At 39.2% G+C, this 20,281-nt stretch overlaps 1 protein-coding gene across 1 annotated transcript; it reads left to right on the forward strand.

The window, feature by feature from the left end:
- On the forward strand, window positions 1-19,697 carry F11 (coagulation factor XI). The gene is made up of 15 exons (XM_082715325.1): window positions 1-370; window positions 1,417-1,472; window positions 3,578-3,740; window positions 5,848-5,954; window positions 6,602-6,761; window positions 8,092-8,201; window positions 8,869-9,028; window positions 11,160-11,269; window positions 11,372-11,534; window positions 11,624-11,730; window positions 15,542-15,710; window positions 16,819-16,994; window positions 17,595-17,690; window positions 18,410-18,549; window positions 18,979-19,697. Exons 1-15 carry the CDS (start codon window positions 339-341, stop codon window positions 19,138-19,140), a joined length of 1,911 nt encoding a protein of 636 aa, XP_082571451.1. The 5' UTR covers window positions 1-338; the 3' UTR covers window positions 19,141-19,697.
- The last annotated feature ends 584 nt before the right edge of the window (window positions 19,698-20,281 follow it).

Below are 20,281 nucleotides of genomic sequence, written 5' to 3' on the forward strand. Positions count from 1 at the left end.
CAAGCAGGCATACACTAATGGGAGTTTGCCCAACTGCTAAGAGACATGCAGACAAATCCAAGTTCTCTAGCAATCTCTCTGGGCATCATTTTTTTTTTTTTTTTTTTTTTTTTTTTGGGAAGACACAGTAAAATAAGACAAAAAGAGCAAGCAACTCGACCGATGAACATTTTTGATATGCCGAGATTTTAAGGGCCTTGCGGAAGTGCTCCACAAAGAGACAAGGTTGCATAACATTGGGAACCAGTTAAAGTAAATATTAGTGAGCGTTACCTGCATAAGTTCATGTAGAGGAGGATGAAGACTATTTCGGAAGAAGAGAAACACTCTTGCTGAGAATGCTGCAAACAAACAAACAAAATGTTCTCAGGTATGTTTCTGAAAATTCTTATTTAAGATTTCTCCCAAGCAATTATCCTTTTTCTACCACTGGGGCTTAAAATTCTTTTTTTTTTTTTTTTTTTTTTTTTTTTACAATGGAGAGTGATTGGTTTATTAAAATTTGTCTGACCTGACATTTTAGAAGCTTATATCTCTAATCAGTTTGAGAGAAGATGCAGAATGAGAGAAGACTAATCATTTGTAATCAATGACAAGTATTTTGCAAATTAAAAAGGTTTTCAAGATCAATATTAAAAAATAAGTCTTGGGACACCTGGGTGGCTCGGTGGGTTAGGGTCTCTTGCCTTAGGCTCTGGTCATGATCTCAGGGTCCTGGAATCGAGCCCCGCATCAGGCTCCCTGCTCAGTGGGGAGTCTGCCCCCACTCCCGCTGCCCTGGCCTGCCTCTCTGTGTACTTTGTGCTCTCTGTCAAAAAAAAAAAAAAAAAAAAAAAAAATCTTGAATTTTCTCACTGATGGTCGGTTTTTTATAGAAGAGTTAAATCAGTACTTTGTGGGGATGAGTACATTTATGGATGACCAAGACGGTCTATGAATATATTTGCAGCAGAATTTTTAAAATGGGAAACTTCGTAAGTAGAAAATCATTTGGAGTCAACAGCTATAGAGACTTCAGTGATGGAAAGTAAGGAAGCAATTTGTAAGGGAAAATAAAAGTGGAAAAATTGGAGTTGGGGAAGGGTCAGATCATGGCAGTGAGAAATGTCTGGTTAATGGTGAGGGGCAGGTGGGGTGGGGGTGGGGGTGGGGAGAAAACAAAGATGTGGGGTGTAATCTGCCCTGTCAGTTCTGGGTTCTTCAGAACTAGGAAAGTGTTGAACTCTACACACAACCATGATGAAGAATGTCTTGGGGTGTGGGGAAAGTAAAATTCAGCATTGTGGTAAGAACCCTGGGAACACTATGAAATTAACCACTCCCTCCCTCCCTATGTCTTGTAAACACTGATGGCAGTAAGCGAATTATAAATTCACGTTTTATGTTTTAAACACATGAACATTTTTCTCTTTGTAGGATGATTTTATTATATCAAGTGGTACATTTCATTTTATTTGCCTCCGTTTCTGGTGGTAAGTAGAGCTTAATCTTGGGTATGAATTGGAAAGAACTTGGTTCCCTGACTTGAAAACTAGGAAACAAAAGGGATTGATCCCAGGGATGGAAATCACACCGAGGTCCCATGACATCTATTCCAGGGAAGGATATCATAGTTTTATTTTTCACTTAAGGCTCTGGGGGTTTTCAAAACAGGGAATGTACAGGAACTCTTCGTAATAGCAGTAATCTGTATGTATGTCTATATACACATCTGTACCTATATTTATATCCAAATCCATATCACTCTTACTAGTTTGGTGGTAATTAGTACTTGCTTTGCACCAAGAGGTGGGATGTGTGGGCAGTGGGAGTATTTTGAGCTGTCAATAGACTTCATTAAGGCAGGGGAGGGGGGAACTGCTGTATAGTTCTGTTGGAAGCAACACAGAACTTGAGCCAGGGCAGGTTTCTGTTAACCTCCAGGTCATTCTTGGCTAGCTGCCAATTTTGGAGAAAATTATGCTATCTGCAGAGGTTGTAGTTGGGTAATTTAGAAGGTGTATATGGTGGATTTTGAGCAGAGTCTGTGGCAGGGATCCTTACTCCTTTTTCCCCATAAATCCATGGAGACTATATTCTCAAAATAATGTCTTTAAAGGCATAAAGTAAAAATACACAGGATTACCAAGAAAATCAAGTATATTGCAATATAGTTAATTAATGTATTAAAAAAAAACCCTGAACTCTGATATAAAAATAGATGTGCTTCGTATCTTAGTGGTCTAAAATTTTAGTGGTCTAAAAATGCAGAGTAATAATTACTACCAAACTAGTCATGAGGATAATGGTATTTTAAGGTATCTGCAGGTAGTATTTTCTTTTAAAATCTTATAATTGCACTATGACAAAGTTGCAGATACCGTGAACACTATGTGCTTTGTTACTTACGTTAACAAGAGAAGTCTATGCCACATTTCAGTTAGAGGTTAGAGAAAATAAAGTTGGAATTTCCCCCATCCAATGCCATGGGCTACCTAAATCCTGTAAGCCTCTAGTGATCGTTTTTACTGCTCCCTACTTACATATTTTCCTATATATTTGGTATGTTGGTTATTGCTACAATAAGTATTTGAGTTATATTTTATCCTCCCTAAGTATTTCATTTTTACCAAATCTGTATGTATACATTTACATATGTAGTATGTATATAGTAAATGTATATAAAGATATTAAGAAGACCATGGGCGGTGTAGTAGTACTTCTTAATAGGAATATACCAAGATTAAAAACTACAGCCTAAATAATAATGACCCAAAGAGTCATAATCTGGAATATTAGTTATATCTTCCTAGAAACAGAAAAAAAATTAATCTTATGCACTTTAGCTTTAAAAGAAAAAAACCAAACCTGTGTATGGTTTCAGTTATAATCGGATTCAATTATTTTTCTGAGCATCTAAAGTTCCTGTTACTAAACTGGCCCATTTAAAATAGTAATTTGAGGGGCGCCTGAGTGGCTCAGTGGGTTAAAGCCTCTGCCTTCAGCTCAGGTCATGATCCCAGGGTCCTGGGATCAAGCCCAGCATCGTGCTCTCTGCTCAGCGGGGAGTCTGCTTCCTCCTCTCTCTCTGCCTGCCTCTCTGTCTACTTGTGATCTCTAAGTATCAAGTAAATAAATAAAATCTTTGAAAAAAAATAGTAATATGATACCAAATATCACATCCAGGGCCATTGAGCACTATTGAAAAATGATCAGTCTGGATCCTTTGTTTCATAGAAACGTGGAGTTCCAACAAGCAATCAGCAGGGAAAGGAAAAAGCAGGTGGCAACGCTAAAGAACATCTTGGGCCAGTAAAGCTCTGTGCAATTATTCAGTCACCCACAAAGCTCCCATGTCTCCCAGACAACCCCCATCTGCACCATTCCATTAAGGCAAACGTGCCATTTTGTGATTTCTTTTTCTGTCTGAGGCTTCTCACCCAATAAACTACCATAAAAGTATTGATTGCTCTGATTTCCAAGGTCAGGCATATTTTCTGTTATGTAGACCTGCTCTGCTGGCCTTTGTGAGATTATTTTCTAATCAGTTACATGCAACTAAAATCCAAAATAAGGCATGCAATGTATTACATCACAGACTGTGTGACTGAGCTGTTCACAGACACCTGCTTCGAAGGAGGAGACATCACTACCGTCTTTACACCAAGTGCCAGGCATTGCCAGCTCGTCTGCACCCACCACCCACGCTGTTTGCTTTTCACCTTCATGGCTGAATCGTCTTCTCAAGATCCTGCCAAATGGTAAATGTTTGCATTTCTACGTAGCAGAAATAGTTTTTACATAAGGATTACTTACCAATGAGTATTCATCTACCATTTTATAAAATGTATGGTCAATAGTTGGAAAACATACTGTCTTTCAATTAAAATACAAAATATTACAGAAAAAAAGGATGGTGTTTTGGCAGATAAGTGAGGAGCAGACGTGCCCCTCAGTGTGGACTTTCCAACTTCTCTGTGGTCTAAATTTTAATGGTGCACTTTCTCTCTTATTTCTCTCCACTTTTATGCCTCTTAATCATTTTGTTCTTTGCTTTTTGATTGTTATTGATTTTGGATGTTATTTAAACTGGTGCTTTTCCCTCAATTATTTTATTAGGAGATAAATTTTTTTTTAATTTTTTATTTTTTATAAACATATATTTTTATCCCCAGGGGTACAGGTCCGTGAATCGCCAGGTCCACACACCCCACAGCACTCACCAAAACACCCCTACCCAATGTCCATAACCCCACCCCCCTTCTCTCAACCCCCCTCCCCCCAGCAACTCTCAGTTTGTTTTGTGAGATTAAGAGTCACTTAGGGTTTGTCTCCCTCCTAATCCCAGGAGATAAATATTTGTAATGGTAGTTTCAAAGAATAGTACAGTAGTCCCCTGACACCACCAAGACTTTTGCCATTTCTTCCCTATCTGCCTCTCTTTCTATTATCTATCTAATCTATCTGTTTAACCACTTGAATTAATTTGAAGACATTGTAACATTTCACCCCTAAATATTTCAGCATACATTTTCCTACATGAAAAACATATAATTTTAACAAGAATCCCTTCATATCATCTCAGTTGTCCCCCAAATATAATTTATAGTTATTAACCAGAATCTTCTCCAGAAGATTGCATTTGCATTTGATCACAAATTGCATTTAGTGGTTTTATGTTTATAATTATGGTTTTATTTTTATTTATTTTAATTTTTATTTTATTTTTTAAAATTTTATTTTATTTTTTATAAACATATATTTTTATTCCCAGGGGTACAGGTCTGTGAATCGCCAGGTTTACACACTTCACAGCACTCACCATAGCACATACCCTCCCCAATGTCCATAACCCCATTTATTTTTATTTTTTTTTAAGATTTTATTTATTTGAGAGTGTGAGTGGGAGAGAGCATGAGAGGGAGAGGGTCAGAGGGAGAAGCAGACTCCCCACTGAGCTGGGAGCCCGATATGGGACTCAATCCTAGGACTTGGGTTTCATGACCCCAGCTGAAGGCAGTCATTTAACCCACTGAGCCACCCAGGTGCCCTAGAGTTACATTTTTAAAATTTTAGGACATTCCATCCACAACTTTTGTTTCCATGTTGAACCTGAAAATTCAGTAACAAAGCTTTACTACAGAATTAAGTTATCAGCATCTTTGTGTCTTGTTGCCACATTCATAGATACTTACATAGTACCCAAAACTTATGAAATTACTATTCTAGAATCTAGAGCAGAGCTTGGCAAACTTTTTCTTGACAAGGCAGGGAATAGTTTGGGCTTTACAGGTCAAAAAGCAAAATCAAGAATATTACTTAAGTACTTTTATAACCATTTAAAATGTAACCATTTAAAAATATAGAAACCATTCTCAGCTCATGGGCCAGGCAAAATAGGTGGAGGATTGTTTCACCAACAGGCCAGAGTTCACCCACTCCCGTTTCTAGGTAGTAGGAGATACAATATGTGATCTTTTAAGTGTAGGGATGTTGGAATGAGGAACAAATTTGCAGTTTTGCCAAGAAAATATTTGTTTTGGCAGGAGATAGAGGAGTTTGTTTCTTTTTCTTTGACTTTCTGTGTGCTGGCTTTTAAGATCCATTCTTTTATTTTTATTTTTAAAGACTATTTATTTATTTGACAGACAGAGCTCACAAGTAGGCAGAGAGGCAGGCAGTGAGAGAGGAGGAAGCAGGCTCCCTGTTGAGCAGAGACAGCCATGCGGGGCTTGATCCCAGGACCCTGAGATCATGACCTAAGCAGAAGGCAGAGGCTTAATCTACTGAGCCACCCAGGTGCCCCAAGATCCATTCTTTTAAAATGTAAATTCTCATGCAGTAATTTTTTTTTTTTTTTTTAAATAGGTTTACTTGTATCCTGAAAGACAGTGTAACAGAAACACTGCCAAGGGTGAATATGACAGGAGCCATTTCTGGATATTCTTTCAAGCAATGCTCACACCAAATAAGTGGTAAGTTGTCTTAGAATTTGTAAATACTAGTTACTGTGATGTATATGTATAGTCATATCACATATGGTTTTATAATTATCTAGAAAACCCTGCTGTATGGTCATAGAGTCTCCAAATGAAGTTATTTCCTTCAGTGTAGAATAAAAACTAAGCATGCATATCCCCCCATTCATTAAAATTTACACAATAAAAGGACATGATCTTACTACATTAGTCCTCACCATTCATTTGTTGTCTTTCTCTTTCCCAGCTTAAAGTTTTATATAAAAGTCCTTATTAAACATATGACTTCAAATCAAAAGAGCAGCTGTAAAGGTTGAGATGACACTTGTCTTAATAGTCAAAAGATTCCTGGATAGTTTAGTCAATCAGTCAGAGGGTTAAAGGAGATCAGGGAGGCCAGGGGGGGAAACTGAAACAGTGATTTACAAGTTTACATTGTTGCAATATAAGAAGGACATTGGTATTGTTTTGCGGCTTCCACCTGAGGGTAGAAATTAAGCAGATTAAGATGAAAACAAAGGACTTCTGAGGAACAGTGGCAGTAAGTGTGGAAAGAGTAAGTCAGGAGGGACAGTTGCTAAGGTAGCATTATTCCGGTTGCCCCTGGAGTCTGGAAGATTGCCATTTTCTGCTTTTGTTTCCAGCTTGCAACAAAAAGGTGTATGTGGGCTTGGACATGAAAGGCATGAACTATAATGGCTCAATTGCTAGGAATGTTCAGGAATGCCAAGAGAGGTGTACAAATGATGTGCACTGTCACTTTTTCACATATGCAACAAGCCAGTTTCCCAGCGCAGAGCATCGGTGAGTGAGCAATGGGCTGAACCCAAGAACAGTAAGTAGATCATTACATTATCCGATGAAAAACATGAATTGCATGGAGCACTGCGTGTGGTGCAGAAATAGTGAATCTTGGAACACTGAGAAGATAAAATTTTTTCAAAAAGGAGAAAAAAAAAGAAAAACAAAATTTCTCTTTAGCTGAATGCCAGAATTTACTTTTAGCTCCTAAATGACATCACTATAGTAAGTACAGTGCTGATAGTCTTCTTCACAGAAAGTGCGTTTCAAGCCCAACTCGGATGCATTTCCTTATAGTAAGGAGTCTGTCTTTTACTGACATTGTTACATTAAAAAAAAAAAAAAAAAGATTAACCCATCTCCTAACTAATTTAAAAATGACACATTTCTTCCTTGACAGTTTTGAGAGTTATAATTGGTCTGACTATGCCATTCCTGGCCTAAAGGATTATAGAACCAAAAGGAAAAACCCGCTCAGGTCTTTCTAAATGAAAGTTTCTTACCTAAGACTAAATAACTGAAACCCATGTGAAGTGTTTTAAAATCTTTCCCATATTGGATTTTGAAATATTCCAGAGATAAATGGGTAGGATATAAAAAGGATTTGATCTCTAATGATGAATCTGTGTTCTCTTTTTAAAAAAAGTTTAGGGAAAAAAAATGTCTCTGACTTTTACATTTACAAATATTTGTGATGTTTTTGAGTTCTGTGGTAAATTATACTTATCTAGAATCCAAAAGAGAGAAAGAGAAATAAGTTCAAATGACTAGTATTTGGATTTACCTTTGGGTTTTAACATTGCCACTCTCCATAGTCACAACAAGGACATCAGTGCAAAGCAAATAAAGCAATAGAGATTTATTTCAAAAACAATGATAAAACCCTCAAGTTAATAAGCAAGATTTCATGGTTTATATTTAGCTTAGTTCATGTATCTTTTTACATATTTTATTTATATCTAAGACTTAACACAATGGGCATAGCAAGCCAGGAGCTTGGGAGTTGCTGGGCATTATAAAAAAGTTAAACTGCTAAAATTGAGAAGGGCTTGAGAATTCATTACTTCCTACCCGATACTCTTTAGACCATCCTTCCTCCAAAGCTGCCATTTTTGTGATGAAAAACATAGTTGACAAAATTCACAGGCCCACCAGGTCTTGGCAGAGCAAGGACTGAAGTCCAGCTGTCCAGTTCTCTGATTCACGCTTTTCAGAGTGACCCCTTAGCTGTAATGCCCAAGTAATGTCTACATTGGAATTTCTTATCACCTTACGTTTTTTCCTACTTGTATTTAGAGGAGTAAAACATTTTTCCATTTTTGTTTTTATTTAGTAACATTTGTCTACTGAAATACACCCAAATGGGGCTACCAACCAGAATAATGAAGCTCGGTTCAGTGGTGTCTGGATTTTCACTGAAATCCTGTGCGCTTTCTAACCTGGGTAACTATTATTACTCCGTGAGATGGTTTGGCCATTAAATAGTAAGTGCGCGCTGATGGTATGTACGATGGGTGCTCACTGATGAGACGGACCAAATGATCTTTTACCTTCTTCCTGTGAAAAAATTCATTATGTTCTGTATAATTAGAGCCACATTGGAATTTAAAATAATCACTTTACGTTTCCTCATTTAAAAGAAAAATTTGAAGATCCTGAGATTACAAAAAACTTTAAAAAAATTGTTATGGAGACTTTATTACTTTAGAGCAATTTTAGATTTGCTGCAGAGTTGAGGGTAAAGTAGAGATGCCCTATACACGCCTGTGCCCCACCCATGCCCAGACTCCCTCGCAATCAATATTCCCCTCCAGAGTGGTATGTTCGTTACAGTTGATTAACGTACGTGAACCCACCCTAATCCCCTCAAGTCCATGGTTCACTTTCTCATGCACTCTTGGTGGTGTGTATTCTATGGGTTTGGACAATGTCATTACAGTATCATACAGAGAATTTCCACTGCCCCCTCAAATTCCTCTGTGCTTAGCCTATTCATACTTCCCTCGCCCCCTAACTAATTTTCATATGGCATTTACAAATATGATAACTGGGATTTTACCGATTGTATGGGAGAACTGATTCCTTAAGCATAGTGTCTTCTGTTGTGCAGCTTGCATTAGGGACATTTTCCCTGGTACAGCGTTTGCAGACAGTAACATTGACAGTGTCGTGGCTCCAGATGCCTTTGTCTGTCGCCGCATTTGTACTCACCATCCCAGCTGTTTGTTTTTTACCTTCTTTTCTCAAGAATGGCCAAAGGAATCTGAAAGGTAAGGAGTTCAGATTAAGATTAATGTGGTATCTTTTAAAACAACTGCTCAAAATCCATTGTTAACAATTCTGAGCTGCTACACATTTGATCTAAATGCTTGCATAGAGTAGATCAAATTTGCAAAGAAGAATTCCTTGCTTCTCTCTCTTTCTGTTCCCAGCCTAATGGCCACAAATCCCATGTTAGCAAGGACTCTTGTTTTCTTTAGCTGGGGGAGGTCCCTGCCTTCAGCAAAGAGAGAGTTGCCTAGCTCTTAACGGAATGAAGAAAGCATGGATGACCATTAAGAGGCAACTTCGTCCAATGCCCAGTTTGAGATCATTGAGCAGAAAAAGCTAGGAATACCAGTGAAATGCCCAATCACCATAAAGAGAAGGGGAAGTGAAGGCCTATATTAATGAAATTGGGGATAACCGCGGAGGGAGTTTTGAGACTTGAGATGGTGTTTCCCTACTGATGGGTATTGATACAGGAAACCATAGTAAAGGATAGGAATTTTCTTGATCATTAAAGGGTTATCTTTTGGGGTTGCTGCCCCTCATTAATAAGAGTTACTAAAAAAAAAAAAAACCCTTAAGTTTGCTTCAAAATCTAGGTTCTCTATATTGTCTGAATCCGAATTCTCAGAATCCTTGGTATTCACTTGATTTGGTTGCCTACATGGGGATTGTCCCCAAGAGCAATCCAGCCAGGGTAGCCCTCAAGTTCCTTGTCCATCAAGCAAGCCTGGTTTTCCGTTGAGCCACTTTCAGAATTATTAACTCTGTCACATGAAAATATATCTGTTGCTTTCATTTACTCAACAACATAATGTAATTTATTCGGTGCCTACTGTATGCCAGTCACTGTTCTAAACACCAGGGATTCTATTAATGAACTAAACAGATAAAAACCCTGCCCTATTTGGACCAGAGTGAAAGTGATAGAGAAGTCATCAGATTGGGATATATTGTCCACATAGGGCCAATAAGATTTGCTGATGAGTTTGACGTCGGCTCTGGAGGAAAGAAAGTCAATGATAGCACTAAGACTTTTGGCCCAGGGAGCTGAGAGGATGAAAACCCCATCACGGGGATGTAGATTTCAAGAGGGAAGAGATGCCTAGTAGACATCCAGAAGTGTTGAATTGGCAATTGGAAAGAGAAATCTGGAATGAAGAAGAGAGGTTTATGTTCTAGATCTGTGTTCAGGTGTTACCAGCGTACATGGTAATCCAAGTGACTGAAACTGGGTGAGAACATTAAAGGACTGAAAGCAGGCAGAGAAGAAAGGAGGTTCAAAGATTGAGCCTTGGGACAATGATAAATGCCACAAATTAGAAATATGGCTTTGATACCGTTGGGTTCATTGCTGTCCTTTTTCTTTGTATTCCTTTTATAAAATTCTCAATGTCTGTAAGAGGAGTAACACATTGGATCCTCAGTACAGGGTGAGAGAAGGGGATGATCACTAGAGGCCAAGACTTGGCTTTTTAAATTTAAATTAATTAAAATTAAATAGAAGTATATATTCATTTCTACAGTTGTATTAGCCACATCCAAGTGCTCACTAGCCACATGTAGCTAATGGCCATTGCCTTGGATGGCACAGACATGGACTATTTCCATCACTGCGGAAAATTCTGTTGGGACAGTTCTGCTTTACACTGTGATTTGGGGATAATTAGGAAAAGTTCCTTCCTTCTAGGAAGATGCTCCCTGTGCGGAGTCTGTGTTGGAATGCATTTATCCCTGTCTAAGCCAGGAATAAATCTGCCATCCAGAGTCACCCAGCAACTCCGGATGCCAGGTTTCTCCATTAACATAAAAGTGATGGAATCTTTGAGTTGGGCTAGGAGATTTGAAAGAAAGTGGGTAAAGAAGGAAAATGCTTGGAACACTGACAATAGAACCAGCTCAGAAAATTTTTATGGAGGCAGGTGGTTTCGTTTTGAAGATCTGTCTGCCACCTGTGGATCATGGGGTTTCACTCAATGATATATGAAGAGTACTTACAAAATGAAAAATTTTTCACTGTCCGGGATCAACATGAATTAATTGCCTTCTGTATGTGCTATAAAAAATGGTTCTTCTCTTTGATATGTCTTACATGATATATTTACATCCCCCCCCCCACTTTTTTATCCTCAGAAATCTTTGTCTCCTGAAAACATCTGAAAGTGGATTACCGAGCACGCGCATTAAAAAGAGCAAAGCTCTTTCTGGGTTCAGTCTGCAAAGCTGCAGGCACAGTGTCCCAGGTAAGCTGTGAAAGCACTTTCTCCTGCTCGAGTTCAGCACAGCCAAGCCTGACCAGTGCTGAGGTTTTGTGTCTCATATCTGATCTGTGGTTTGCTGCCTAGTGTTTTGTCACTCCTCATTTTACCACGACACTGATTTCTTGGGAGAAGAACTGGACATTGTTGATGCAAAAGGGCATGAAGCTTGCCAGAAAATGTGTACTGACACCATACGCTGCCAATTTTTTACCTATTCCCCATCTCCAGAATCTTGCAACGGAGGGAAGTAAGACCTATGAAGACTTATGTAGACACTCTTGTCCCATCTTCTAGAGGGGTGCGTTATGTTTATACTCTTTTGTTTCCAACTTGCAGGGGTAAATGTTACTTAAAACTTTCTTCAAATGGATCTCCAACTAAAATACTTCATGGGAGAGGAGGCATCTCTGGATATACATTAAGGTTATGTAAAATGGATAATGGTGAGTTTAATGTTACCTGAGGAAAAATACATCTGAAGGAGTTACTCTGTACCAAATATATCACGACAGAGAGAGTCACTAATAGCCGCAAAGGGGAGAAAATTAGTATGATAACAAACTTAGATGCAATTTTCTCTTATTTTTGCTCCCGTCACTCAGGCTGACCATTTTTTATGGGTAATTATTGGGCCTTACCTAAACTCTGCATTGCCTAGTACTAAATGAATATGTGTTTTTGTTTTTTTTTTAAGATTTTATTTATTTGACAGACGGAGATGACAAGTAGGCAGAGAGGCAGGCAGAGAGAGATGAGGAAGCAGGCTCCCTGCTGAGCAGAGAGCCCAGAACTCTGGGATCATGACCTGAGCTGAAGGCAGAGGCTTTAACCCACTGAGCCACCCAGGCGCCCCATGAATATGTGTTTTAATTTGACACATTTATATAGCTGGTATTTCATGGTGAGACTCGGGGTTAGCCAACACTTTGATGTTTGATTCTTATTATGAAGGCCAGTGATCTTTCTTATCATCCTTTAAAAATGAATATCAGCCAGCAGTTTGGTTTATCATTCATTTTCTGTCCATTGGCCATGACTTGACTTTTAACTGAAAGATAAATAATTATCATATGTTTGAAAAATTATGTATTTATTCAAAAAATAAGGTAGTTTCTTCTCAGGGGCCCTTCATTCTTTCTGATTGCCTACAAGTGTTCTGCATATCTATTACTATTGGCAAAAATTTACAGTAAAACCTTTTTAATTTATAACAATGAGTGTGGTAGGGTAGAAAGGAAATAAAAAGATTGTATACATTAAAGAAGAGCTATACTAACATAAAAATTTTAATTGAAATCAGATCAGCCGTGGCCAATTCCAGGGGCTAATTTCTTTTTTTTTTTTTTTTAAAGATTTATTTATTTAACAGAGAGAAATCACAAGTAGACAGAGAGGCAGCCAGAGAGAGAGAGAGAGGGAAGCAGGCTCCCTGCTGAGCAGAGAGCCCGATGCGGGACTCGATCCCAGGACCCTGAGATCATGACCTGAGCCGAAGGCAGCGGCTTAATCCACTGAGCCACCCAGGCGCCCACCAGGGGCTAATTTCTAAGCATAGTACCAAGTGCTGGTTTTTAGGCAAACAGATGATCTAAGGGACAGAATGCCCAAGAGGAAAGAATATACCACACTCCTCCCTAAATTACCCATTATGACTTCAGTATTTACTGATTTAAATAAAACTACATTTTAGACTTTTGTTGTTTTTGTGTCCAGTATTATAAAGTACTACAAATTTAAGATTCAACGAGATTTAGTGAATAAAAAGGAGTGGTGATTATACTTTGTAATGGTTTTCAGAGTATGAAAATTTTTTTGTGTCAGAATTCTCTACTGAGAAGATGAGTAAATCCTTACCTTCTGAGAACTTGTCACATAGCATATACCATATTGTGGCCAGTGCTTAACATCCTAACTAGGAAGCCGTGCCTTCCTGGGGTGTTGAGGGGTCTGATGGGAATCTTTGGATGGCCCTAGCTCCTTTAAAAAGCCAGCCAATGAAGTTGTATCTCAGATATTCTCTGTTTTCCTCACAATACATTTACCTGAGACGGAAGGAGCATTTATGAACATTCTGTCATCTGCTAAGTACTAGAAGGGATGCTTGACATTTGGCAGATTTTGTTGTTAGTGATATTGATATAGTTTCTAAAATGGGAATCACACTTACACCTTAAATTGCAGAATCCATGGGGCGCCTGGGTGGCTCAGTGGGTTAAGCTGCTGCCTTCGGCTCAGGTCATGATCTCAGGGTTCTGGGATCGAGTCCTGCATCAGGCTCTCTGCTCAGCAAGGAGCCTTCTTCCTCTTCTCTCTCTGCCTGTCTGTCTGCCTACTTGTGATCTCTCTCTGTCAAATAAAAAATAAAATCTTAAAAAAAAATTGCAGAATCCATTCCCCACCCACCTTCCTTCTTAGCTTTTTCTCTAACGAATGTATGGTTTCTGGTCCGTGAAGGCTACGGTATATATCATGTAGAAATTGATAGCTGAAGCAGAAAATACAAGATAAGGGGAAATAAAATCTTACAAATTTTTAGGGCACCTTCTGAAACTAGGTAATTAGATTTTCCTGCAGTATACGAGATGAAATAACACCCTAGTTGGGGGGGGATACCTACTGGAGATAGTTATCGTGTCTTACACTGGCATTGGTCTTCATAACTTCTTGAAGATACATAGCAATTGCCATTAAAAAAAAAATGTTTCCTGACACAAAATCTAACGCTAAACATACATCTTCAGCATTTTGTTTAAACTGAGAGATGAAAGGGAAGGAACAAGACCTATTACTTATCCCTAAGAAAGACTTTCTTGTTTGTAGCATATTTTAGTTATGGCTTACTTATTACTTTTCCTAAACTTTGCCGTTCCTTTCTTGTAAATCATAATGGCTTCCCTAAAATTCCAGAATCTAGTCAAAATCTTCAAAATATTACTCTGAAGGTAATCTCACTCCATCTACTCTCAGGTGAGACCTCTTCTCTCAGCATCCCAGCCTGTTTAGGCTTTCTCAAGCACATAAGGCTTATTCCTGCCTCCACATGCACCAACTGGTGTTTTCTCCAAGACTCCTTTTCCTGACTTCTTTGATTTGAAGTCTGCCCCAGGATTATATATCCATTTCCCTGTTGAGGAAAGAAAGGCCTGGATAGACTGTTTTACTGACTTGGTGTTTACTGATACTTTGTGTTTACCCACAAAACCAGGAAGCGGACCATCTAGGACTTGGCTTCTGACTAGTGACTCTCTTGCTGATTTCACACTCCTCCTTTAGCTAAGGCCACGAACCTTCCCTGATCCTCTGGGCCTTGCTATTCTAAGTGTGGTCTGGGTGTAGCATGTTGAGGTTACCGGTAAACCTGCTAGAAAGAATTTCAGGTTTCACCCTAGACTGTATCAGAATCAGTATTTTAAAAAACAATCAGGTGAAAAAATAAAGTAAAAATAAAATAAAAGATAACCCGGTGATCCATATGCATATTAAAATATGAGAAGAATTGCTCTAGAAAACTGCTGTCTATGAGCTCGTCATTTCCATTCTACCTGGGTTGCTGGGCCAGATTTGGCCAAGGCTCCCATCAGGAAGGTGGGTGCTCATGTTTGACATCTCAGGAAGTGGAAGCAGAATGGACTGTCCTACCCAGGGCAGCTAAGACAGGAGGAAACAGAGGGGGTAAATCAGAATCAAAGTCCTTGAGAGAACGTTCAACTGTCAACAAGACCCAAAGGCAGAAGCAGTTCAAAAACAGAAGAGCAGGACGGGTTTGGATGGAGTGCAGCTGGAGCAGGAGAGACTGGGATCAAAGGTCAGCCCAAAGGGAAGAAGATGGGGGGAATTGGACAGATGCTGTAAACTGAGTGGAAGGATATTCTCAAGCTTCTTGAAATTCAGATTCCTAGGTTCTGCTGTCCAAGTTTCTGATCTATCAGTTCTGAGGGAAGCTCAAGAGGTTGCATCTCTAACAAATTCCCAGCTGATGTGATAGGTCCAAGGGCCACCCTTGACAATGACTTCTTTGAAAGAACCATTAGGGTTTATCATGTGAGGGAGGATAAGACTGCATGCAATACCGGATGAGACTTTCTTTGGGGACGTGTAATTACCAGGTGCCTCAGTCATTCAGTTTTCCTGTGTATGCTTCGCTTGCCAACTTGATTACAAAATTTGAAGTCAGCGTCATGATAAAATATGGAATCGATGGTGAAAAAATAATGAATACTCATTATGCTCCTCATTGCCACCCCTCTGTTGCAGTGTGTACAACCAAAATCAAACCCAGAATTGTTGGAGGAACGGCATCTGTTCATGGCGAGTGGCCATGGCAGATAACTTTGCAGATCACGTCACCCAGCCAGAGACACCTTTGTGGAGGCTCCATCATTGGAAACCGGTGGATACTAACAGCTGCTCACTGTTTCGATGAGTTGGTACCATTCCTGTTTTTATTAGTTCCCCAGGCTCACACATATGTTAAATCTGTCACTAGCATTTTAGTAAATACTTTAAAAATTCAAATTATTCTATTTGCTAAATTAAATTTCTAGAGTGAAAAAAAGAAATGCAGAAGGGGAGAACCACTTCTGGTCTGCCAGCGTCAGATGAGGTGCGGAAACAGGATGGCATGCTATTTCACGTGCCCATTTTAATGCATCCAAATGTCCAGGAGTGTTCTTGGTAGTTCCATCAGGACATATCTTCTGTGCATTGTCTTGGGCCGTGGGTCCAGAACTAAACACAAGCAGAATTTCCCCTTCTCTAAATCTTATACCATTCTCTCTCTCCCTTGCTGCTTCTTCCCCGTCTCTCTTTTCCTTCCCCCTCCTCTCTCTCTCTCTCTCTCTTCTCTCCCTATGTTTCCAAACACAGAAGGAAGAGTTCATTATAAATCCTCAAATTGGATTCTCTACTTAGGTCATTTTCAATATTGACCAGATCTAAAAGCTCCATCGGGAGGTTATGGGTATCCCAAGGAATTTTAGTTGGCCAAACTTGCTCTTTGTACTTCAGAATTCTCTGAGTTTCCAGACATGGTATTGTGTGTTTTTGTTTGTTTGTTTGTTTGTTTTTCGCCAATATGTAGCATACTCACATTATAACCCATATATATATATTTTTGTTTGTTTGTTTGTTTGTTTTGTTTTTAACCTTTTTCCTATGGGAAAATGGAGTACCAGAAAATGCAAGTGAATTTCTCAGGATCACAGCTAATACTGCTAAGGTTGAGACTAGAACCTGGAACTCTTCATGAGAAGGAGGTTGAGAGAGAAAAAGAGAGAGAACACGTATGTGTGTGAGTGCGCGCGTGTGTGTGTGTGTGTGTGTTGGGTGAAAAGAGCCTTCATTCATTTTATGTGTTTTTTATAGTATATACTAACCCAGAGCTTTCTATGGGAGGAATATGTAAGTGAAAAAGCTTACTATGCAATCACTCTTTTCCATCAAAAAGCCCACCACCTGTAGAAAACGTTAGTAATAGGTAAATAGCAACTTGGTAATGGGAGTTTCTTATCCTCTTATTGTTTTTTCCTTAGGGTAGAGTCACCTAAAATCTTGCGTGTCTATAGTGGCATTCTAAACCAATCAGAAATTAAAAAGGACACATCTTTCTTTGGGGTTCAAGAAATAATAATTCATGATCAATATGAAGTGGCAGAAAGTGGGTATGATATTGCCCTGTTGAAACTGGAAACCGCAATTAATTACACAGGTATGTTGGAATTTTAAATGGAAAGTTATCAAGAATGATTTCCTAGATGTAATGTTTAACACCTCCAGATTCATGACCTGACCTCAGCAATCTCAAGGTGGTGTGATCGTGAAAGAGAGTCTGCAAAGCTAATCTTTTAGTCTGTTAAGACTGGCACTCTTTCCTGATTATTAAAAAAATAAAAAATAAATTATATTGTGGGATGTGGGTGAAGAGCTAAGTTTTCTGCAGGTTTTCTCAGATGCACCAAATGATGGAACTCTATAACATATTGGAATATTAAAGATGATTTATATCTCTCTTTTAGAGACAAAAGAATTGCAGGTCAGAGCAAGTAAGCAATTTCTACAGGGTCACAGACCTAGTTAGAGAGATGGAGCTCATGGGGAGGGCTGTGCCTTGTCTCCCCCCTCATTCCCTCACCCATCTAGTATGTGACGGATAATGCTGAACATGAGTGAAAATGAATGGAAATGAGGTAGGCCCAAATATAATAAATAGAGAACACATGACCTGATATAAAGCTAAAGAAAAGAGTCTCTCCTGGGAGAGAAGATACATTTTGATTCTGATGACTAAACTATGATTTTTAAAATTTAGATGCTCAGAGGCCCATATGTCTACCTTCCAAAGGAGATAGAAATGTAATATATACTGATTGCTGGGTGACTGGATGGGGGTACAGAAAGTTAAGAGGTAAGAAATGATGTTTCTCAGTGTGCTCTATCATAAAGGTAAAGAACATAGCTCAGGTTTGCCCTTATCTGCTGTATCATGGCATACAGCTAAAATGTGAGTAAAATAATCATGTCCTTCCACTACAGAAAGCATGTTAATAAAAATGAAAGGCAGGGCACCTAGGTGGCTCGGTCAGTTAGGTGTCTGCTTTCGGCTCAGGTCATGATCTCAGGGTCCTGGGATCAATCCCCACCTTGGGCTCCCTGCTCAGCTGAGAGTCTGTTTCTCCCTCTGCCCCTCCTCCTGCTCTGCTCTTGGTCTCTCTCTTTCTCTTCCTCAAATAAATAAATAAATAAAACCTTTAAAAAAATGAAAAGGTAAAGTTGCCCAAGTGAGGAGGATCCCACTTCTGTTTGATGGGAAATTTTAAACATGACAATCTCATTTAAAGACTGATTATTTTTAATGACGTTTAATGTGAAACCTAGCACTTTTCATGAAATGTCCTGCCCTATTCAGATATTTTCTCTGGGCTGTAATTCCGGTTAGAGGCATACTTAGTTTTGAACTTAATGTTCACAAATAATCTCTATATTTTGCAATTATAAAAGGTTTATGAGGTAAACCTAATATTTTTTCTAGATTTTTATATAAGTATGATTTTGATTTTAAATTCATAACTTTATATTATGTATATATATATGATGATTCCATTAACAAACCATTTTTTTTTTCAGGCAAAATACAAAATACTCTCCAGAAAGCTAGCATACCCTTGGTGACGACTGAAGAATGCCAGATAAGATACAGAAGGCATAAAATAACAAATAAGATGATCTGTGCAGGCTATAAAGAGGGAGGGAAGGATGCTTGTAAGGTAAGAGTGTTTTCAACCAGTTGAATACATTCACATTAAAATGTTTAATGCATTTTTTAAGGAGAGAGCGAGAGCGAGCGCGTGCACACAAGTGGGGGAAGGGCAGCAGGAGAAGAGGAGAATCCCAAGCATGTTCCACACAAGGAGCCTGATGCAGGGATTGATCTCATGACCCTGAGATCATGACCTGAGCCAAAATCAAGAGTTGGGCACTTAACTGACTGAGCCACCCAGGCACCCCAGAAAGTTTAATGCATTTAAAAAGCAGTCTTCTGGAAACCATGATATATTATTTTATTTACATTGAAGTTTATTGAAGAGCCAAGAATAGAATTTTAAGCAAAATCACTCTGAGAGAAATGTATTTTGATGAGAAGCATCTGAACTCATATGTGCATCTTTTCTTCCCCCTTCTTCACCCCATCACAGGGAGACTCAGGGGGCCCCCTGTCCTGTAAACACAACGAGGTCTGGCATTTGGTGGGCATCACCAGCTGGGGAGAAGGCTGTGGTCAAAGGGAACGGCCAGGGGTTTACACCAACGTGGTTAAGTATGTGGACTGGATTTTGGAGAAAACCCAAGCAGTGTGAAAGAGTCCCCACATGCCATTTGACACCTGAAAGGCAAGCCAGATTATTTCTGGGAGGAGGGTTTTGATTGCACTGAAGACAGAGGCTGGGCCGCCATTTTCCTGCACAGGTTATGGTACTGAGATAGTAACACATTGAAGGGGGCGGGTATTTGTGAGAACGTGCCAAGAGAAACAAGTGATCATCTTCAAAATTTCCATTCTTTGATAATCGTTGTTTTCAGCATCCAGCTTCTTGGTTTCTGATCACATGTTACTGGGCCAAAGAAATACTCTATGGTGATTTTTTTAACAATTCAAGTATTGATGTTTTTTAAGATTCAAGAATCAAGTTGTGGCATCAGAGGCTCCAGTAGAGCTGCCAGAAGCAACCACCATGAAAAGATTCGTGAAATGAGAACTGGGAGCTGGAGAAAATGGGGACAAGGACAGTCACCCTCATTTTTCAAGAATGTGTACTCTGCCTACATGAACATCTTTCTTTTGTGAAAGAAGAACTTGACTGGATTCAATGACTGGTTTTCAGAATAATCAGGAATTTTTGTCATTTCAATTTTTTTTTTTAAGAGGGTGGAGGGTAGGGCAGCGGGGAGGGAGGGAGAGAGAGAATCTGAAGCAGGCTCCATGCTCAGCACAGAGCCTGATGCAGGATTTGATCCCATGCCCCTGAGATCATAACCTGAGCCAAAAGTGAGAGTTGGTTGCTCAACCAACTAAGCCCCCCAGGCACCCCTGTCATTTCAGTTTCTAATGTTTTTAAAGTAGTTTGGGTGGACATGAACCATGAGTGCATGTGAATGTGGACTCTAGGATTTCTATATGGGAAAGGATTGAAGGCTGTAATTCACCTGGACATGGTATCTTAAGGGAAGACTTTTAAAGTTGTACTTGCCTAGAAAACTACTGGTGCGTAGATTGTATATTTATTCGGTGTGTTTCTGGGTGAGGGAAGCTGATGGAGATGAGGGGAGCAAGCTAGAGCTTTCCGAAGAGAAGCTGCCATGGTGAGTGTGAGTTTACAAATCTGCATACATGGTAATAAAGGATATGGACAGAATTCAATACAAAGTACCTCCAGACTTCAGGGAAAAAACAATTTGGGAACAATGGATGGCTCTTGTAGCGTCTTCTTTATATTCAAA

The sequence above is a fragment of the Mustela nivalis genome (assembly GCF_964662115.1).
Source record: "Mustela nivalis genome assembly, chromosome: 20".
NCBI lineage: Eukaryota > Metazoa > Chordata > Mammalia > Carnivora > Mustelidae > Mustela > Mustela nivalis.

Coding starts and splice junctions, on each gene's coding strand:
- F11 (XM_082715325.1), top strand. CDS start 339: ATGCTGCAAACAAACAAACAAAATGTTCTCAG. Junction 371..1,416: donor AACAAACAAAATGTTCTCAG/GTATGTTTCTGA, acceptor TTCTCTTTGTAG/GATGATTTTATTATATCAAG. Junction 5,955..6,601: donor ATGCTCACACCAAATAAGTG/GTAAGTTGTCTT, acceptor TTTTGTTTCCAG/CTTGCAACAAAAAGGTGTAT.